Below are 22,866 nucleotides of genomic sequence, written 5' to 3'. Positions count from 1 at the left end.
TGCCGGTGCAGGTATTTCTGCACCATCACGTAGAAGGGTTTGAAAGAGCAGAAATCCTGGCGAGGCTGGGGAAGGAAGATGCTGCATCAACTGTGACTGCAGCATGAGAAAATGGGGAGGTCAGCAGAAACTGTCTGTCTATCCCTGCTGGAAAACTGCTGTTTGGTTTGGAGGGAGGACAGGGATTGCAACTGCTGTGGGGAGCAAGGGGGGAGGAGACGCCGGTACTAGGAGGAACAACACTACTACTACTTCTTGTTGCAGCCCTCCCTCCACTGCAGGTCAGTGCAACAAACTGCCTCAAAGCCGGGTCACTGGAAGCCCCTCTGAACACCCCATAAAGAAAGCACTGGGTGAAGTGCAGCTGCTGCAGGACCCATCCAACCTCACACCCATGCAGGAAGGTCTCATGCAATGCTGGCATGTGACTGAGACCCATAAGCTCGCACCCTCCCACCTCCCCTCAAGCTGTCAGCATATCCAGGAGGGAAAACACACTTTGCTCTGCCACCCTTCAGGTAAAGAAACTGCAGCCAGGAGCTGGAAGGGTCATTCAGACCCATTGTGCTGCAGGCAGCAACTGTCAGCTCCTGCCAACAGCAGCCTGCCCCAGGCTGGGTCCCTGCTCCAGCAGCCAAGTACCATAACAACTGTGTAACGTCCCTCTCATACGAGTAATGGGTGTGACATGTTAAGATTAAACCTGGTTCATGTGAGATTCATTTTTTCATTGAGCCTTTTGCCTCCCTTGCTTTCTGACCGCTTCAAACTGTGCTGTTACTTCAAATCTAGCACGGGATCCTGCCAGGCTAAAATCCAATTTGAAGAGTAACTTGTTTGAACTACTAAAAAGTTTGTATCAAACACACCCCCCTGCCCCACATCCCCTCCCAATCCTCCTTGATAATCTTGGTAAGACAGACCTAGTTCCATGCAAGATCTTTTGATTTAATTGCTGAATATAAAGGTATTAATTTCCTATCAGGGAAACTGTTGTGGAATTTTCTGGTAACTGAAGCACTTACAAAGTGTTCCCATCACAGGCTCACTCATCACTGACTGCAACCAGGAGCTCAGAATTTTGAAATCTTTTCACTACCGAGCTCACTAACATTAAATTAACCTTGCCAGACATGGAGGGAAATAAGCTGCAGACTCACAATGTCCCAGTTAATTAGCAGATAACGGTGGTTGTGCGACCACTGACCTGGTGGAAGGATTTTTGAAGCTGTATCTGTATAATCCCTTGAAGCCTGGGTGACCTGACACAAACCAGCTCTGAAAGTACCAGCCTGCAGCAGAACTGAGTTTCCTTCGTGAGGAATCACCTTTTCAAGGACTTCAAGTGCCCACTTTTGTCAGGAGAAACAGCTTACCCCCCCACTGACACTGCAAGTGTCAGTAACGACTTACCAAGTCCTTATCAGTGAAACAGTTCAGAAACCTGCTGCCCAAAGAGGTGAGGCTCAAGGTTTGTCTGAAGGCAGAACAGCACACCAAGCTCTGCCGCTGATGCAGATACCAAAGGATTGTCCCTAAACGGCATCTGCTACCAGCTGAGCACACAAATGGGAGCCTGTCCGACTCCTCCCAGTTACAAAAGCAGAAGGGACAAAGTGCAAGACAGAAACCAAACCATCCTCGGGGCAGGTAAGAGGTTTCAGTCATGGCCTCACACACAGCAGGAGCTCCCCCAGCCCCAGTCGTGCTGAGAGTGAAGCACCCACAGCACCAGGCAGCCATACGCCATGAGAGTCCACACAGTGTCTGCTCCTCGGCTTGTGCAGCGGCTTCTTCCACTGGACCAGTGGGGAGATGTTTGTAGTCACCCAGAGAGATGCTGAGAGCTCCACACAGAACTGTTTCCTCCTTCACACCACTAGTGGAAACCCCACAGGTCAGGTAGGTCACAAGTAGGCACTCTGGTATTTGAGCCAGGCCTAAACCAAACTCATCACTCCAGTTAAGAACCGTTCTCATCACAATTAGATTCCCTGCAGTTAACTGTGATCTCGCTGAGCTGTTGGCCATGTAGCTGTGGGTACCACACCTGCCGAAACACGGGACTGCTCTGACCAACCCCCCCAAACTCCACAGCTGCTTTAGTACTCAGGTCACCTCAGTGCCCAGCACAGGCTGCAGCACACACAGCCCACTCCTTCCCGTGCATTCACACACCCTCACCCTCACCTGCCCTCAACACGCGGTGCTCCAGGGAGAGACAGAGCTCTGGGAACCCTTTAGCAGGTGGACATGATCTTCCTTCCTGAGAGATAGAGGCATGAGACACATGAGCGAGACACAGTCCTTGTTTCTGATCACTGCACTCCTACAAACAGCAGCAGGGAAGGAAGGCAGCAGGGTGGATTTACCAGACAGGAACGTGCCACTTGCAGGTAATAAAGCCAATATTTACATTAAGCACAATACAGCAATTTATTTAGATGCTTAAATGAAGAATACAAAGGGAAATAAAGATCACAAAATTATACATACTACAACAGTGTGTCATATATTAGATGGTATAAATGAATACAACACCTTGCTTGGTGTTAACTAAAGATAAAACTAAATATCCAAAACACAGCACTTTGTTTCAGCGTGCTGCTTCAACACAATACACTTTTATACAGATCTAAAAGGTGTCAAAATTAGTAGCTGCAAACTTGTTTCTTGCATGTGATTTTTCTTTTTTAGCTTAAAAGATTTCAGAAAATGGCTCTGAAATACGTTTGTCATCAGCTGTAATGTCAAGGATATTCAGAACAAGAAAATTCTATAATACAATAGAGCCCAGATATATTTTTTAATGTTGCTGGCCTCCGTTTTGAGATTGTACAAGGTTATGTGCAAAAACTAAGTTTGTCAAAATTCATACTATAGCAGTTTCAAGCTTTTGCTAGGTAAACTAGATACAGCATTTATTACACAGCAGGGCAACACTAAAAAAGAGAAACAAATCTATGATGGCTACACAAGAACAATTTCATAAGCTTCACTTGAATAGGTCTAAAAGACTGTACAAATATACATTTCAACTATTCAGAATGATACATGAAAAAAATCAATTTCCCCATAGTCTACTATACACGTTGAACTGGTAGCTTGGATGGTCGGCCCTACACTACCATGTGAAAAAGGGTCATGTTTAAAAAGACATACAACCGAACATGTACAAGAGTGAAATGGGTGTTGGAAATGCAGATAAAATAGATCTCTGCTTTTCTCCGTGTGCATTCTGGAGCCACCAGCTTCTCCGTTTTCACATTACGTTACTGTGCTCATCCCAGCAGGTGTTCCCGAGCAGGATCTGCCACCAGCATCCTTAAATCACAGCACGGGTTGGGTTGGAAGGGACCTTAAAGAACCGCCAGAATAACAGTGGCCACAACCACACTATGCCATGACCCAGCACTCCCAGGCAGCACCAGTTGGAACTGAAACACGGCAGTCACACCGAAATGAAAGGGTCTGGACAGCTGTAGGCTGGATGGCGTCAGAGACGCCTGCAGCGAGCAGCTCACGCTTGCTGGCTGCTCAGCTCCACACCAGTCAGGCTGCTGTGCATTGGTTCTGCTACTCCATCAGTCACGCTGTCAAACTGATCCCCGTCCTCGCTGTCAATTGTGCTGTTCTGCCATTCCATCTGCTGGTTTGACAAGCTCTCCTCCATCTCGGATGCATTTTTCCATTGTGACTGGTCCTTAGACCAAAACTCTTCTACTTTTCCATAGGAACGATTCTTCCACTTTGACTGCTCCTCATCACTTTCCGATGCACCCCCTTTTGTCTCAACAGTTGGTTTGCTGCTACCAACATCTTCACTCTGGGAGGATTCATCTGTCCACACTTCTGGTTTTACTTCTGATGTGTTATCCTCAAAATCAGAAGCCTGCTGAGAACCAGGCCCGCTCTCAGACTGCGAAGCTCCATCTTTCCACTCAACAGCATCGTCTTGATCATCCTGATCACCTTCGCTGTCGGAAACATCACCTACCAGTTTTGCTGGTTCTCCAGCAGAAATGATCTCCTCATATTTAGAGCTTTCCTCTGGTTTTTGATCAGATTTCTCTGGCGACTGCAGTGTGGTTTCTTCAATGATTTCCTTGGATATGCTGTCCTCTGGGTTCTCTGCTATGCTGTCAGAAGAGGTTTTCCCACCCATATCAGAAATAGGCTGACCAAATGGGCTCCCGCTTTCATTGTATTCCTCTTCTATGTTCTCATAACTGTCTGAGGAACTTTCATTGTCTTTTTCTAAATTTATCTTTTTATCAACAGTCTTACTAACATTGACTCTGGAATTCTTTTCGTCGTGGTTTTCAAACAGCCATTCAGCATCGAAATCCATCTCATGTTTGACCTTGTTTAACTCTTTCATATTGAAGCCCAGCAGCACCCCGGGCTTGTACTTTTCGCAATCCCTAACACACTTCTTCCTTTTGTTGCTGAAATGAGATGCGATGTCAGACTTCCACAGCCACAGGCTGGCAGCCAGCTTTTCGATCTCTCTCCTAGTGGGATACGGTTGCTTATTAAAATACTTGGTAAGAAATGTTTTCCTGGCTTCGTAGGAATCATCTTCATGCCCCTTGGGGTCCAACGCCAGAACGACAGGCTCTTCAGGCTTCTCCTCAAAGGCAGAAGGAGAGTCATCGTCATCCATCTTCCTCTTCTTCATCAGCGAGAACTCCATGTGCTCGTAGGTGCGTTTGACCGGAGCTACGGCTGGAGACTGCCCGAGTCGAGACGACGACGTCCCTTTGTCCTGCCCGTTCTGGGTCTTGCCCACTCCTCTGCAGTGGACGAGGTGCAGTGTTATAGTGGAGGCCGTCATGTTACTGGTGTAGACGCCGAGGCAGTGAATGCATTTGTACGTCAGCTTCTTCTCAACCGGATGAACTGTCTGAATTACCTGGTGCCTCTCCCGTAGGTGATGTGCAAGTGCATCAGAGATGGGTCCTTTCAGGATGGAGAAGCACAGAGGACAGAGAGTTTTCCCCACGTCCTTTTTGTAGGGAACTGCCGCTTGTGGGGAGCTTTTCACGGGTATATCTGACTTCTCCTGGATTTTCGGCTGTGGCTTTGAGGGAACTGGGGGAGTATTCTGAGCATGGTAAGCTACAGATTCAGCAGGAGCATCTCTCAGGTTGTAGGTGGTTACAAGAAGGTGGATATTCGTGTGACTGCCCTGCTGCAACGTCAAATCAAAGGTTAGTGTGGAATCAGTCTTAGGTCCCATTTCTTCATCAACATGAACCATTCGCATGTGAGCAGCCAACTTTTCCACGTCATTGAAGGTTGAGCGGCAATACGGACAAGACAGACCATGTATCAACATATGGTTAAGCAACGTATCAGTGGGTAAATAGCGATTACAGTATAGACATTTGCTAGTGAAATTGTGAATTTTCATGATATAGTTAGCTACTGCAGGCACCTTTTCGGCCTTGTGCTCCTTCTCGAAGTGGACGCTGTACACGTTTTCAGGGAACAGCTCGTTGCAGATCGTACAGATTTTCCACTTCTGAGTGGATGACGTATTGACAGTGGAAGGACCCGTAGCAGCTACGGGAGATTTGGAACCAGACTGACCTAATACTCTTGAGGCTGCCTGCGACTGAGATAGCGACGTCTGCTTCAGCTGGGCTGATGAAAGGGAAGATGAATTGGCAGACTGAAGAGAGTATCTTGCCGAGGCCTGGGATCTCTGTTCCCCTCCGAGAGTGTAAGGCCTGCCATTGCCACTCGCTGAGAACTGCTTCATTGTCTGCGACTGCTGTGGGATAGACACTGGTGAGCTGCCGCTCAAGCTCAGCCTTCCCCCCGGCTGCCCCACGTAGCTCGGCGGCACCGACTTGACTCCGTAACTGTTTTGCTGTAGGTGAACGTTTGACATCATATTCACTCCCGCAGAATTCAACGTAGGCTTTGGTATAGTGAGTCTGTTCATCATCTGTTGTGACGAAAGGGATCGGACGCTTCCAGGGGAAAGGGGCCCCATCCTCTGGGGGAGCCCCATGGGCTTCTTATCCTGCGGTTTCGGAGCGATCAGCATCAGAGGTTTAGACCTTGGAACCACCACGTTGGTGTGACCGATCATCGCCGTGACCTGGTACCCTATCCGCTCGTGGTCTTCGATGACGTGCTGTACTAAAGCTTCGTACGACTTGGGCATGAAAAGGCATCGCTTGCAGTGAACACTGCCCTCCTCCCGGGCGCTGGAGCTCAACGGCACCGCGCCGTTGAGACTCTTCTCACCTCCCTTCGCGACGTAAGGAGCGGCGACGTGCTGAAAGTGTTCCCTGTAAATGTGCTTTCTAACTATTTCGTACAGAGGATCTCGGTAAGTGCACTTCTTACAGTAATAAACAGCTTGCTCTACACTGTCAGCCTGCTTGGGTTTAAGGCTATCGTGTTTGTTTTTATCTTTGAAAGTGCTGATGCCTCCGCTCGGTGTGTTGGCGTTCGGAGCATGAAAGATTTTAATGTGCGTTTCCAAAGTCTTTTTGTCCGCGTTGAACGTGCAGTAAGGACAGTTCAGGAGGATCCTGTTCTCAAAGTCTTCGCTATGAACATTCCGGAAGTGGCTTTTGTACGCGGAAAAGAACTTGGAGGAAAATGGACATGCACTGCAGCAAAAGGGCTTTGTCCGATAGTCCTTCAAACAGAGAACAGAGCAGAGACTCAGCACTGGAAAGCAGTTTTTACAAAAACACCCCTCTCAGAACAGTACCGTTTCTAACTAACCACCTCAAACCCCACTGCACCCGTCTCAAACCTTCGGGCTCATTTCTTCTCTCCAATTTCTGCCCTGCAGATCTGGCCCTAAAACACTCCTCGTCTGAACAGACACAGGATGTGTCGAGTGCCGACTGCGTGGGCTCTCAGGAGTCCCCTGTAACCTCAGCCTAAGGCTCAGGCATGAGCATCCTTCTGCACCTGGCATTCCCTGCAGCTGAGCTCCATGAAAAAGTTCACCACAAAGTCATTTCCAGGGGAAAAGGCAAGCAGGGCTGTTCCGAGCAGAAGGAGGTTGTACCCAGAAGATGAGTTACATCCCAAAATATGCTGAGTGTGTATGGATGCAAGATGGATATGGAATCACAGAACCCCAGACTGGTGTGGGTGGGAAGGGCTCTCAGATTCCCCAGTGCCCCCTGCCACAGGCAGGGATATCGCCCTCCCAGCCCAGGGTGCCCCAAGCCCCATCCAACCCAGCCCTGAGCCCTGCCAGGGATCCTTGGGCAGCCCCAGTTTCTCTGGGCACCCTGTGCCAGGGCTCCCCCCCTCCCTTCTTGTGTTCAGATTTGCCCTGGAGCTCCTCATTTACCCACAGGCCTCCTAACTTCCTCTCTATTGGGATTCATCACTCCTATGCTTGAAGCAGATGATCCCTGAATAGCAACCAGCTGTCTTGGGCCCCTCTTCCCTCCAGGGCGTTGTCCCAGGGGACTCTACCCAGCAGGTCCCTGAAGAGGCCACAGTCCACTCTCCTGAAGGCCAGGACACTGAGCTTGCTGTGCACCCTCCTCACTGCCCTGAGGGTCTTGAACTGCACCGTTCCATGGTCACTGCAGCCAAGGCTGCCCTTGAGCTTCACATTCCCCACCAGCACCCTGGTTGGGTGGCCTACAGCAGACCCCACTAGTGTCCCCTGGCCCTGTACTGCCTTTAACCCCTATGCTCTCCATCCCCAGTGGAGCTCCAGGCACTCCAGCTGGTCACTGACTTTATAGAACTTTTACCTATTTCCATGTCTCATCCATTACAGACTTTAACAGAAAAGCAGCTTTTCAAACTCCTTTTGGGTCAGCAAGTGGTTTCAACTTTACCGAGGTACATACTAAGGCTACACAAGCCCTAAAGCCACCAAGCCTCTTCCTTCTGATCAAAGCACAAACCTGACTTTTAAACCAATCCTGAATCAGAAAAGCAGCATTTGACAATCCCACCCCTGCAGCTGCCCTGCACCCTCTCTCCATGTCTGTATTTACCATGCTGCAAAGCACTTGTCAACTGCTGTAACAGAAACTGAAGTTACACTGGCCTTAGAGAGCCACAAGCAATCTGTGAGATTCAGATAGTTACAAACATTCACCACAAGCATCAAGTCTTGTGTATCAGGCTACAGAGAGATCAGCTGGAGTAGCTGGAGAGCTGCACTCTCCCTTGGGGTAAATAAATAGGAACACAGGCCTCTGTCTGTGTTCTGCACCCTCAGACACCTGGTAGGATGGAGACAATACACACGGAAACTAAGCAAAAGCTGTCTCCTTTTATATTGCCATTTTATTCTGGAATTAACTAGAAAAAAGGAGAACAACAGTGGTTTTTATGGAATGCAGTAATAAGGGGACACATTAACACTGCACTAGGAACCCATCCTAACACGGGTGCCCATGCCCTGTAAGAGGAACACCCGATCTTTTGGACACTGAAAGGGGGCTTGTTCTGTAGACATTTCTCACCTGCTCACTGTTCTGTCACTGTTACTCTGCATTGTGCCACCTGCAGAGGCTCCTGCAGTGCACACAACTTGGCTTAAATGAGTTTAGTCAGAATCAGGTTATTATTTCCCCCTCTACTTCTAGCTCAATTCAAATTTCCTTTATTACTGGCTCATAAACACCTAAAAAGTCAGGCTTCCAGCATCCTTTAACCCTGCTGTACAGAACTGCACACACCTAAACCAGACCTCAGACATCCTCAGGTTGTGGGAACCTTCATAGGTGGCAGATAGCTGACAGAGCTACAACGGTGGAGGGAGCAGCAGCTGGATGTGGGCATTTCAGATGGTGAAACCAGACAACCAAAGATTTAAGAAAAGGTAAAAACTTATCACAAACTGCATGAAGTTGTTGCTCTTTTGAACAAAGGATGGTGAAACTGTGCTAGGCCTGAAAACAGATGTGCTTAATCTGTGGTTGTCAGAAGCACTGAAGGTTTCTCACCCTATCAGCTCTCCAGTACTGGGCTATCTGTACCACTAAGACAAAGACCAGGATTATTCCTAAAAAAAACCCCAAAACCAAGCACAGCTTTTTGCTGTCCCTCAAGCTGATGACAAATGAGGATCAACAGGTAAAACCACAGGAAGAGCTTGGGGCATATTTGCCCAATGCCCTTCAGTACAAACCACCTTCACAATCAGATGTGTCAACATGAACTATTACCAACCTGGTTTTTTGTAAGCGATGGGTCCCACAGTCCTACATCTTCCCATGTAGTGTTTTTCAAATAAAAGTCATTAGGTTCAAACTGCTTAAAATCCTGGAGAAGGGGAAGACAGTACAGAGAATCAAAACCAGAGACCAACCGCTCCCTTAAGCAGCTCTCCTACCCCTCCATGCAGTCCTCACGTGCCGCTGCAAACAGCACGTTACCCCTGGGTCTTTGAGCGGCGCCTCTTTGGAGGGGAAGAGGCATCAACAGTCTCAGTATGATAAAACTCCCAAAGAACTACTGTCAGTACTCATCCTCCTAATTAACCCAAGACTCTAATTACATACCTGCCCCATCTTCAAAAGCAGTCACGGACAAAAGTATTCCCAGGCTAGTGCTGTACATTTAAGTTCCTACAGACACTTCACCATAACTCTGATATAGTTTGTCTCTTTGGGGTCTTTTGGGGGCCTGTTTGGTTTGGGGTTTGGGTTTTGGGGGTTTTATTATTTAACTTCACACAGGCATTCAGATGTAAGTCTGACTACACATATGATGTCCAAAAAGCCCAATTCCTATTAAAAAAATGATAATACAAAAGTACTTTGGCATTTCACCTTTGGCATGTGAGTCAGCAGCACACAGGACTCAAAACCAGTGTTTCCACTGACATGAATACTGAAAGTAATGTCCCAGTTCAGGATTTTACCCATAAATTTATACTTGCTCCACAGTTTTTCCAAGCAGGAAGGACTGGCCTCTCTCTCTTCCCCATCTCACTTACATGCTCTTTAAAGAGACGCTGACAGCAAAACTAAAGCAAACAGGTCATAAATGGCCAAGTACTCGGGAGTGTTCATGCATGTGACCTGACGGGACAGAGGGCAGCGTTCAGGAGAGAAGCAGCACCTCTGAGACAGCAGTTGTGAAGTTTGTCTGGGAGAGTCACACAAAGCCCCTCCCTGCTAGGGACTGGCACAGGAACAACTCTTCAACTTGGTGACGGCTTCCTGGACACCTCAGAACCATCTGCATCCCCCAAGCACAGCCTACACCACACCAGGTTCCTGCTTTGTTCCTAAATGCTCAGTTCACAAGTGCCGTTTTTAGGAATCCGACACAAACCACAACCTACCTTCAGTCTACATCAAGTCAGTCTCAGCCTGAAGTGCATATTGTTCTGCTAAACTTCCTAGAAAGTGTTTACAGATATATCTGATCTCAAGTTGTTAACTAAGTCCTACTTTGTGTCGAGATAAAAAGCAATGCAGGGGTAGCATCGCCTGGGCAAGGCTCAAATGGAATCCCAGCAGCATTCTTGGAAGCTGACAGGAGAGGGGCATGGTGTGGAGGAGCAGGATATGGGGGATTCCTTTAGAAGTCACAGTCAAAATGTAACATTTCATGAAACAGGTTTAAAAAAAAAAAAAAAAAGTCATGCACCACAGACCTCAGGGTCCCACCAACTCCAGAGAATTTTAACTCTAACTGCAACACTTGGGAGGTATCATACTTACTTCTATATGTTCTTTACAGTATTCCAAACCAATGTCACTAAGTATTTTTTTCACAGTTTTCCGGGCCTTTCTTAAACTGCCAAGGTTGTTGACAGGAAGTTGGAACATAGTTTCTAGTGAAAAAGAAAGTAAGAGAAAAGGTTTAAGTCAAATGCGTTTTGTGTGACAGTGTTGCACTTCATTATCAGTAATTCTCTGTCGCTGCACCCAAGAACCTGGCACCAGAGCTGTGCCCTTCACTAGAGCACTGACACACTGTCTGCCTGCTCTTTCTGAGGTGAGGCTGCCCACAGCCCTGGGCACTGACACACTGGGGAGAGCACTTGGCAAAAGGGAACAACTGATGCAACAACTATTGCAGGAATAGTCCAGCTGCGGCTGGAAAGAAGCTTTTTAACCAAAAAAGGGCTTGCTTTACATGAAATTCACCCCCTATGCTGAAGTACTTAAAAACCTCGATTTCTCCTTTGTGCAGGCATCTCCTCACTGATCTGAAAACTGGCAAGTTGAGTTTCAAGCTTTGTGTCAGCCTGGTAAGAGATTTAACAGCATCTCTTCAGGGAGAAAGATGCTTCCTGCATTCAGATGCAGGTAGGATCAGAAATGAACAGGCAGCTTCTGAAACAGCAAGAACATGTCAGAGCTGTGAGCCTGTTCCCTAACTTTAATGGTCCAGTGCCTGCTGCATAACAAGTCACCCCAGAAGGCAGTCATTAGTACTTCCATAGCTAATTCAGCAACGTTTTACTTTGAACAATAAAAGGTTTGGTTCATATCAACACATGAATCTGCTGCAAGGCCAGAGCTTACCTACTTCATCTAAATACAGACTTTGCTGTTGTTAGGAGTTTGAAAGTATTTTTAATGCTTTCAAGCAGAAGCCTACGATGTGGAGTTACACAAAGGCTGCAGCCATTACCTATTTGTGGTAGATGAAAATTCTCCCTTTCCATCATGAGATCAAGGGCAACTACCAAGCTACAAAGAGTTTACTAAGGAATTTCCTCAAAGTACAAAGGATACTGCAACACCTGAGTGTCTGTCATCAAAACCAACCCTGCTATGTGCATGCTCCTTTAGGTGCTACTTGTCTGCTCACTCCCCAGCCTCTTCTTTCCATACTCTACCAACTCTGACTGGGTAGTGCTTGAAGACAGTCACTAACAACTTACTGTTCCACAATTCCCATCACCACCACTGTTCAGTTTCCAAAATAAACAGAAATGAGAAGCTCTGCGAGTAACAGTGCTAATACAAACCACCTCAACTGGCTTCACAGTCTGCAAGCAGTGCTGCTACCACATGTTGCTGTGCACTCATCTCCTCAAACTCATGGGCTCAGAAACAGCTCCTGGGTAATTAGGAGCAGAAAGCTGTCATGGCATGTAGGATTCCTCTCACAACTAGAAACGAGAATTGAAGTGGAAACAAGCCCAAGTTTATGTCAAGCTGTACAGAAAACGTTCAGAAGTACCACAGCAACTCTGGCCATTAAAGGGCTGTGGTGCTCCTACCAGGCTGGGCACTGCCAGACTGCCACAGCACCAGTGTCACCGTAACACCCCTCTGGGAAAACAAGGGAACCAAAGGGAAAAAACTAGATCTTGTCTATAAATCTCAGGGATTCCAATTAGATTTGTAACAATGAAGTTACTTAGACACATCACACAAAGTGACTAGCAATGGTAATTTTCACAGGCCAGAGAAAGTATTCCAATGTTCTCCACTCATTTCCCTCCAGCAGCACTTGTTAAGAGAATTTAGTGTGATCAAACCCACCTTGATCTGCTCACACACAAAACTCTAACTGCAAGTGCACGGACTTCCTTGGCTCACTCGTCTCAGGGAAGCCCAGAATGCTGATGAGAGGAGTAGTTCTGATCTGGCCCCTTTCACTGCAGGGAAACTCCAGCCCCCTTTGAAACATGCACAAGTATCTTTCTAGTGAAATACCTTACAGGTGGAGTCACCACCTGGTCTCCAAACACAGGCCCCAGTCAAGCTACGGAGAGCACTCACACCGGCACGCTCCACCTCAGGGAAGGCTGGAATTAGAGGGATCACAGCAGAAAACCACTCTCTCTTCCCAGTTATTCCCTCTACAGCCTCTAATGGCTGTGTGGGAAATCATGAACTGCTCTTTTTTCCCTGCTGTATCCATTTTCATCTCTACTCTTTTATAATCAGCTATTTCACCTGCAATTACCATCGATGCCCAGGCCCTAGATGTTCTCCCTCGATGCCAGCGTGTGACTGTGCAGATAATTGGAGCGATTTGTGGCACCCTTTCTGCGTGCTGCTCACTCCTGCCCAGTGAATTATTTTTTATCCTCACTCAGAACTAGGAAATAAGGTTCAAATCGGAGTTTATGGTTTCCTGTTGCTTTGAGAACTAACTCAAGCAAATCAGTTATTGCAGTGAAATCTGCATTCAAGCTTATGGTTCCTTTATCAGATGTTCTGGTCACATTCTGAGTTTGTCCATGTCCCTTTTTCTTATGCTATTTCTAAAGGCACACACTGAAGAGGAGTTTAAGGAAATCACTTCCAATGTACCTAAGATTTTATAACCCTGTCCTGGCATTGGGCTTTGTAAGTAACTCCTGAATGCCCCAGGCTCTGCCCTGCTGTCCTACCCATCCTTGCTCACATGGTGCCATCAATTTTACCGGGTGAGCACCTCTGGGCAGAGGCTCGAGCCTGTTACTTGTACTATTACTTGGCAGACTTTTAATATCATTTATGGTAAAGTATAAGCACATCAATGGTGGAAAAGCTTTTGAAAACAGCAGTGGTAATTTACCTTGCAAACAGGAGTCTGTATTGAGAAACCATTGTATTAAAAAAGGCCACAAAGGGTATGTGTATACACTTCAGGGCAACACCGCAATTAGTTTAGTTCAACACACACAACTAAAATCTCCTTGACTAGAAACATTAATTGAAGGTTGGAACTTGGCTTCAATTGTAAAAACAACATCTAATACGGATTAAAGTTGAGCCAAGTCCATTTTAAAGACATGAATAGGAATTGAAAATATTTAACAGGGCTGCAGATCAGCAATGCCATTTCTGTGAAGTAATAGTAACAAATTAGTTTAAAAGATGATAAAAGACTAATGGGAAAATAATGCTCTTGCCTTAGAATCTGAATTCCTGACTGGCCTATTGATTCAGGCAGATGGTTGTCTCCTACTTGCAGTTTCCAAGTAGCAACATTTTCTCTGTTTTTGATCTGCAGTTGAAATAGTGAGTGAAACTCAACGTTTTCAGAAGGAAAACACCATTCCAACCAGCCACAGCATCTCCTAGGCCAGTCACTACACAGCAGTTTTCACTGCTGAAGCCCACTGACTTTTTTTTTTTGGTGACTTGGAACAGATCTGACTTTTGTGATACTAGAACTGCATCAACAGGAAAACAAAAACACCACACAGACCGGATTTACATCCTTAAACACAGGTCACAAATGGGAAAGAAAATATTCCTGCTTAAGTTTCTCTTCCCTCCCTTCCCTAACAACTGGGAACCGTGACTCTGACAGAGCTACAATAAAGTAACACAAGTTTCCTTTCAAAGCTCAGCCTTGGTTGGTTGTTTTTAAACTCAAGAACATGCAATTATTAGTAGTTCTTGCTGCTGCTGCAGTTCATAGAGCAAGAGTGAAAAATATTAACGTAGCCAAGAAATTCATGACGGCTCCACTAACTCCTCCTCTCCAGAGGCAGCTGAGTAAGCACTGCTCTCTTGCATGGGCTCAGGAAGGCTTTCAGCAGCTTCTTCGTAGCTACCTGTGTATTACCTTTTTTCTTCAAAAATTATACAAAGCAGTCAAGTTTGTTCAGGATTTCAATGAGTATTTTCAAGTGAACTTCAAGGAGGTAATGCCCTATTAATTTTGTTCCAGTGTCACCCAAGTTCTTACTATCAACTGAGAAACATCAGTGCCCAAAAGCATTTTAACTGGCAAGCTGTGCTGTTTTCTCTAAAGCCAAAGTCCCCAGTTGAAGAACATACTCATTTTGCTTGTGAAGAAACCCTTTCCTTCCATGACACAGCAATAGTCAGGTACAGAGTCTGTCTTTAGTCAGTAACCACTTGTAAACCTGAAAGCCACACGCTCAATGCTTATCAACAAATAGCTTATTTTAGCACAAACCACCACCAAACTTCTTCACCACAAGCATCAAACACTATCTCTTCACTAGGGTGTCTAATACACCGTGACATGCCTAATATACACACATCCAAATGATAAAGCAAATGATTTAGCACTACCTGAAAACAAGATCTTGATTCTATCTGCACCACGTCCTTGCCTCTGCCCTCCTGTCTGCCTCACTGTCAAGTCTTCAAGACAAGAAATTATCAAGATCTTTGTATCACAACACATCAGGATAGAGGATATAGTTAGATCTTCACATCTGAAAATGGAAGATCAACCCTGTTTTGCAAATTCCACTCAACAGCTGAATCCAACTCACCTTGTCTTAACAAAAAACTCATCCCTAAGCAAATACCATTAATTTTAATTAGGAAGTTTGTTGAGCATTTAATCATTGTCAGTGGAGAATCAGATACAGCCTGATATTATGGTCTGTGATGATAAGAAGAGATTTTAGCATCTCCTTCAATTTCTATTTACAGCAAGCGTCTCCAGTTGTAACTGCCATATACAAAACATACTGCTGGCAGGTCTGTATTGAATGGAGACATGAAATCAGTTGGGACTAAGCAGCTCTCAAATGACCAGTTAGCCACCAGTGCTATTCTTCACACCAAGGTGTCCCTTAAGAGGGGCCACCTGGAGCCAGGCTGCTGCTTACTGCTCCAAAGCCAAGCACCAAGGAGTTACTTGAAGGGAAGACAGCACCATGGCACCAGCAGCCAGCACTGACAAACCCAGAGGTGCTCTCCTCTGACACCCAGGTATTGCTACATCCAGCAGCCCCCACAGGGAAGGGTGCCCACAGCAAAGGGTCACAGAGACTGATCCTTCTGTAGAAGGCTTCACTTTAATGCTGTTTCTCCTGCTTTTCTACCAAAATGCCAGGAATGAACAGACTCAGGAACACTGTGCTGGAGTGAAGCCAAGGCAGGCACAAGCCTTTTCACAAGGCACATGCAGCTCAAGCTTTACACATCTATCAATTACCAACTCCTACTGCTCTGAGTGGTGCTACTCACCTAATACTACAGACTCAATACAGAACTTCTCTCTGAGATCTCCAAGTGGCTCTGAGATCTCCAAGTGGCTTTCAAAAGCAGCTCAGCAGCATTTTTTTTTAAATAAAGGAGTTCCTTTATCCTGAGATGATACCATGTAATCAATGACAGTTGTAGCCCAGGATTCTCGTTAGTCAGACATCCTGTGTTCCTATGGATTCTGTTCTATAGCTGCCAAGACATAACTAATTTTCATTATATTCCTGCATGGTCCTACTCCATCCTGTTCATTCCTGAACAAGTCCTAGATATTTCACACATTACAGAACTTTTCTTTATAAGGGAACATGCATCTGTACAAACACCCACAGAAAAGAAAGGAGATCATGTTTATGTTCAGCAAAAATTCTAGAGAGAAACCTGAGCACTCATCATCCTCATTAAGTAACTGGAATAATGAGATCTGCCCCTAACTCAATCAGTTATTTCCAAGTACACGACTCAACAAACACAGTAAGAATTATTTTGTGTCTTCCCTCTTGTTTCCTGTTTCTAGACTTGGGTCCCACCTACAGATACACTGGGAGCCCTTATTTGTAAGTTGAATTACACGTTAATCTACAATAAAATGCTGGGTGGAGAGAATAACTGATCATTTAAAAACAAAACACCAGGTAGCATTTTCAGGTGCCTAAGAAAATTGATTACTTAACCTAGTCATGAAATTCTGAAAAATTAAGACTGATTTAGTAAGATCTCACTCATGGTTGGCATGTCTGTGCACAAAACATCTGACTGCACCAGTCACAGAGGAATGGTAAGATAAGCGGGGTCGCTGCGTAAGGAGGATTGGGAACCCTCTTGTGCCCTGTGTTCATGCACAAAGGTCTAGTCCAAACAGGTACCAACTTCCAGTAGCCAAGTGTAAGCAGAAAAGGGAAAGCTACAAAGGAGCAGAGTATCGTTACTATGTCTCAGTCACAAGCTGGAGATGCAAAGCTGTATTTCAGACAAAGTTCACACAGTTACTGTTCCACTGCTACAGGTAACGGCCACCATGCAAAGCATCCACAACAGGCTAACAAAGGGGGGGAAGTGAGTACGCTCACATCGCCATCTGAAGGGGGACAGGAGGGAAGGTGGTGTGAAAAAAGTATCTGCAAGGTCAGCAGAGCAACGAGTTAGGGCACCTCACAGAACTCCAAGTGTGGGCATGGTGTTGTGACTGGAGAACCAGAGCACTGGCTTTGGCTTTTGACAGGCTACAAGAGCCCCAGAAGGAAGAATTCAATCTCAAGTACAGTTCTGATAGGAGCATCTAAATTAGGGCATAAAACGACTGCAAAGACTGCTGAGGTTTGAGAAGTCTGCAGGAACCAGCAGTTCAGGTCACTCCACAGAGGCACGTCCTGAAATGGGAACGGGGCCAGGACATAATATGGGCTGACTGATTTAATTAATAATTATGTCCAAGCCTGTTTACAATCAAAGGCTTCGTCACAGATTTTCATGAACTCTGGTTCTCTGCTGTAGCAGAAAGAGACCTCACCACCAGGTCAGTGTTGCTTCACAAAAGGCTTTTTCTCTCTACTCAATTCCTCATCTAGTAGGAGAAAAAAATGTGTAACACCTTGAAACGCTCTTGGGAGCACCACTGGGAATGATATTCAGGGAAAAAAACATAATTCAAGTGAACAGGAAAATTTCTGGAGAAAGTTCCCTAGTTTTAGGAACTTAGTGCAAATATCCTAAGCCACAGGAAGTCAGTGCTTCTAATTTTTATGGCATGACAAAAAAGCAGCAAGGAAACAAGGTCTAGCCCCAAAATTAACCACTGCATAGTCACAGAGAAGTTTCATCAAACCCCAATTCTCCCATGTATCACTTTCACTTAGGCAGACTTGCAGTGAGACTTTCAAATTACCTCTTCACCACCTTGCTACCTTTACTAGCACTTCAAATCCCAGATGGAAACAACTGCAGTCACTGTACTAAAAACATCTAGAACCTCAAGCCTTACTCTAAGTGATTTTTAAGCCACGTTCAGAGTTTAAGAAGCTCTCCTCACTGTACCAGCTCCCAGCACTTCAATGTGGCCTCACAGTTCAGCCAGTTAACATATTGGTTTGAAGGGGCTGGAACCACCTAGAAAACTGAGGAGTTAAAGATTCCTGTGCAACTATTGGAAAACTCACTCTTGTTAGAATACAATGCTGCACACCTGTTTTGGGGTTCCACTTTGCAAGAGGTAACAGCTGCTTGTGCTACTTATTTTTCCCAGTGCAAACAGCCCTCCCTGATGAGGGATGTACTCTGGGACACAACACACTGCATTCACTGCCCGAGAACTGTCACCTTGGAGGAGAGCACACAGCAGGAGAGAGGGCAAGGAACACAGGAAGGAAAGCCAGCAACAAACTCATACCCATCCAATTATCAGAGATGATAAAAAAGAGAAAGCTTCCACCTGTCTCTAGACTCCAAAAGCTGTTCCTAGTTTACTTTGACAAAAAAACCTTAATTCTCCCACAGGTCTTTTGCACTTTGGACCTCCTCAGAAGAGCTGCCTTGCAGCTGCCACCTTTGATACCATCAGGGGACAGCTGCCAGCCTGTTCTGCCAACTGCACCTCCAACACCAAAGTGAAGGATCTCCCAGCTTACAGCTTCACAGCCCCGCAAGGTAACAACACTACACTAACTACACTACACTACTAACAACACTACTCTGGTCTGGGACAGATCCAGTTTCAGACAAGAGAGCCTTTTTCTCTTAACAATCTTCAGCAAGCTGTCCAAATCATGTCCCCATCATGTTATTTTCATTTCTGGACAGCATTATTCAAAGAACACTTATTTCATGTTTCAGCTTGGTTACAGGTCTAACGAGCACCAATATAATTCTACTGTCACAATCTTATTAGTAAAACGGTGGTTTTCATCCAGAAACAGTTTAAAGACTTAAAGAAATAATCTGGAGGAAAATCCTGCTGTGTAAAGGAACCAAGACAGCACCAGTCTAGGTCCTCTACAAAAACTACTCTGGGTTTTCTTCTCTTTTACGCTTAGCTGATGACACCCTTTCCTTACTGCCAGTACCACTAGGAAAGCCTTCCATGACCAGCACACACAGAACTGTAGGTGACCCTAAACATTTGAGGAAGATGTCTTCAATTGAGCAAGATTTGTGAAGAGCATCACTGTGAAATGGGAAGTAAAAACCAGTTATGGAATCCCCAAAAACTACAAACCAACCCCACTGGTCCCTAGTGCATCTTGTTTGGGCATCTCAAACCTGCATGAGTGGGCCAGGTGTCCTAATGCTTCCAATGCTGCTCATGCCAACAGAGGAACAACTGGGAAGTTACTATCTGGATAATCCCTTTATTTCCTTTGGAAATGTTATGAACACAGTTCTCAGTTTTACTTAAGTTCACGGAGCTGACAGTGGCTAGAAGCAGCAGTCAACCGAAGAAAGAAAAATACAAACCTAACCTTTCCTAGTGAGTACTGAGTGACCATTAGGAATGCAGGAGAAAGGAAAGAAGCTACAGAAATAAGGTTCCTGGAAGCAAGGTTTTTTTTTGTTTGTTTGCTTTACATGCATTTATCAATTTTCTCGACACACAATTCATTTTCCCAGCTGATGATTCCCAGGCCTGCAATGAAAACCTCACCAGAACAGAGAGGTGGAAAGCTGGTCATTTATTTTGAGAGCATTTCCCCCTCACTATGCAATATATCAAGTTGCTCATAATAGGCAACATTTACCCCTCACCCTACCCCTTCAACACCAGAAGTTTGGTTTTGGCTCAAATGAAAGTTCAACACCAAAAAGACAAGCTTTGTGCATATTCAGTATGTTGACCATTTTGGTTTTGTTGAGTAATAATATTTTCAGCCACATTCAGTACAGATCCCCATAGGCACTAGTCGCCTTATAATTAATTAATTACACAACTCTCTGTGTGGTGGCTATGTCCTCCCAGGCTGCCTCATCATAACTAACCCTGCCAAAACACTTCTATAGTGTTAAAAAAACAAAACCAAAACCAAGCATATGATAAATAGGGACAATCCAAAAGACTGAGTCTGTTCCCCTTCCATCCAGCCAGCTCTTTCCTCCCATTCAAAGGAGGCACTACTTCACCAAGGATGAAGGTGAAGTGTTCCAGGCAAAGTGGCCCCGTTTTCCCCAAGGGCAGGAGCAGGCCAGCACTGTGTGTGAAGGCACCACAATGTGTGACCAACTCCCCTTCCTAGGCCAGGGAAGTCCTAGGCCTTCAAAGGACTGGACTCTCACCCACTGTAAATCCACGGCCAGCTCATGAGCCTACTCCTGATGGTTTAGGGCTACTGTGAGACAAGTATTTTGTAACTCCATTAAAAAAAATGCTATCTAAACCAGAATAGAAATGCAATGTGAGAAGGGGTCTTAGGCTTTGTGTGTCTAGTGTGTGTCAGCGTTTCAGATTTAAAGCCAAAGCATTGGCTGAATTTATCAAATCAAACGCAACGCCAAGTGACTTGATGCCAAGCCCTGAGATCCAGTGCTGCAGAGTGTCTCTCTCAAGCTGACTGCTTCTTCACAACGTTCTCTGAATTTTACACTTCCACACTACTTGTAAGTAATTTACCTCGGAATAAAACTGGAAATGAAATGACAACTATCTCTTGGGCACAGTGCTAAAAGGAATAAAACAAAATGTCAGTTCTACCTTCTCTTGCAAGCACGTTTGGCTGACCCTTCCTTTCCTAACGCTCTCATTTACTGCTGGTAACGAGGACTGAGAAAACCACAACCTTCTGCTGATCTGAAACACTGTTATCAAGTGCACTGCTGAAGAAGGTATTGGGTGTGAGCAAAACAGAATTTCATAATCATTGTGCAAACCCAGCCTTTTCTTTCCCATTGACACTTTGTGTACATCTATACTGGGATCAATCTCGTCTTACTAAAATAATTAGCTCTTTAAGAACTACAGTTAATTAAAGCAGATCTCCTATGAGGTTGAAAATAAATACAAATATTTTCAGTTATTTCCGCACAAGCGTATAAACCAGAACCGTTCCTACTCCCTTTCCCCCTCTCCCCCTCATCACCCCTCTTCAAAAGGTCCGTCCTTTCGTCGCTCTTTCCCCCTCTCCTCCTCATCCTCTCTTTGCTGGTTCTTGGCCTTCTTGGTCCTTACCTCGCTCATTTTCCCTCTTCTCATCTTCCCTGCGCCAATTCATAGCGTCCACAGTCTTTCGTCGTTCTCTCTCATCCTGTCTCCACCGCTTCTTGATATCTTTGTCCTTAACTTGCTCATTTTCTCTCCTCTTCTCATCATCCCTGTGCCATTTTATTGTTTCTGCATTTTTCTGCGGCTCCACGCTTCTTTTGAGATAGTCTTGTCGCCTCCTCCTCTTTTTTAACATATCCCTTTCCCTGGCACGAGCCTGCTTTTCTTTCTGGGAAAGAAAAGCTTTACGGGGCATCATGAGCTGCTGCTGTACCTGTAATAATATTGTATCCATGGAATAATATACTATACATTCACTCAGTCAGGCACCAACAACGCTCATTCGGAGCTGAATACTTCAAACACTAAGCCAAGGTCATTTACTGCATCTTCTCTTTCCTTCGTACCCCTCTGACAGCTCCACATCGGGCAGGGACAGGCGAGGCCCGGCTGCTGCGCGGGCTTGAGGTGCACCTCCTCGCTGGCACCCCTGCGGGGGCACTCCCAGTGCCGGCCTCCGCAGGGTGCCCTGCCCTCCGCTCCCCGCACAGCCCCCGAGCTTTCAGCAGCTGCCTGGCATCGCTGCATCCAACTGAAGGGATGGGCTGATAGGGGAGGTGAGGGAAACTAGTGACTGTCCAAACCTCCGAGTCCCCTTTTACTGGAGATCCACACGGAGTGAAACTTAAAGGTCTCATTTATCTTTCCAGACCTCCATCTCTTCCAAATGTGGTTGAAAATGGCCAACTTTTTTCTTGGCTGGGAAGAGGGAGTGGGGATTAGGAGACAAGCCACAATCTGAAAAATTGTATAAGCTTTGTTTCCTTGGGAAACCTGGCCAAAACATTTAACTGCAGTTAATGAAATAAGTCCTGACTCATCTACTCAAATCCTCCAAGTATGTCATGTCTTGCTATTCGCAAGAACAAAGGAGAAGAGAGTGGCACTTGGAGCTTCTGCCGGTTTTGGGGTTTGTTGGTTTGGGGGTTTTGCTTTGTTTTTAAGGAGGTGCCAATAAGACAACCTTGTAACAAATGGGTCAACAACTTTTGGTCATTTTGCTGTAGCCATCCAACACATCTTTTAAATTACCAGTGTTAATATCTGCAATTTGTAAATCGTGGAAAACAGAACAGAGCAAAGAAAGAGTCTGTACGAATCTCCTCTAAATACTCTTGTGCACACACTGAGCAATGTTTCAGACATGACAAACTGCAGTTCTGGCCCAGGTTTGGGGGTTTTTGTTTGGTTTTGAATTTTTGTTTCGAAGAGAGTTTTGCAGAAGTCTAATCAAAATGCAAACTGCAGAAAGGACAAAATTACTACATTAGAATAATTAAGCAAAGCCTGAAGCAAAATGAAACAAATGTACTTTTAAAGTTTAGCTACCTTATGGAAAGCACTTGTTCCCAGCATGCAATACTCCATCTTTTTCCTACAGAAAAAGCAATGTTTCAAACCCTTATTCTAAAAGCTGTTCCTTTCCCCTACATAATATACCCCCCGCACACTCAAACCCACTACTCTAGTCCGTTGCCTTTGTTAGGTATGTATCGTGATCCCATGGTTTTCATTCTGATAATTCAACCCCACATTTCTTAATATCCATAATAATACCAAAAGGGAAGGGCTGCAGCAGAGTGAAACAGCATAATCAAAAACACACATGCAGTCTGGTAACAGGTTAGTGTATAAAATTCAGATTATGCCAACAATTACTTCATTAAAAAGTGCAGGATAGGTCTCCACTAGACAGCCTGCCTTTAAGCATTAAATATTCCTCAGTAACAGTTA

The 22,866-nt window shown here is 45.4% G+C and overlaps 1 protein-coding gene across 1 annotated transcript; it reads right to left on the bottom strand.

Moving 5' to 3' along the window:
• Positions 1 to 2,422: 2,422 nt before the first annotated feature.
• Positions 2,423 to 22,493, bottom strand: ADNP (activity dependent neuroprotector homeobox). The gene is made up of 5 exons (XM_084271365.1): positions 22,462 to 22,493; positions 21,040 to 21,346; positions 10,683 to 10,795; positions 9,181 to 9,273; positions 2,423 to 6,661 (listed from the first exon to the last, which is right to left on the bottom strand). The coding sequence occupies exons 1-5, from the start codon at positions 22,486 to 22,488 to the stop codon at positions 3,521 to 3,523; spliced, it is 3,681 nt and encodes a 1,226-aa protein (XP_084127491.1). The 5' UTR covers positions 22,489 to 22,493; the 3' UTR covers positions 2,423 to 3,520.
• Between the last annotated feature and the right edge of the window lie 373 nt (positions 22,494 to 22,866).

This window comes from Gallinula chloropus (genome assembly GCF_964237585.1).
Source record: "Gallinula chloropus genome assembly, chromosome: 16".
Taxonomy (NCBI): Eukaryota; Metazoa; Chordata; class Aves; order Gruiformes; family Rallidae; genus Gallinula; species Gallinula chloropus.
Note: the sequence above shows the minus strand (reverse complement) of the source record. Positions and strands in the feature narration are given on the sequence as shown.

Coding starts and splice junctions, on each gene's coding strand:
- ADNP (XM_084271365.1), bottom strand. CDS start 22,488: ATGCTGGGAACAAGTGCTTTCCATAAG. Junction 21,347..22,461: donor GAACAAGTGCTTTCCATAAG/GTAGCTAAACTT, acceptor ATATTATTACAG/GTACAGCAGCAGCTCATGAT. Junction 9,274..10,682: donor ACTGTAAAGAACATATAGAA/GTAAGTATGATA, acceptor CCCCTTCTCCAG/GATTTTAAGCAGTTTGAACC.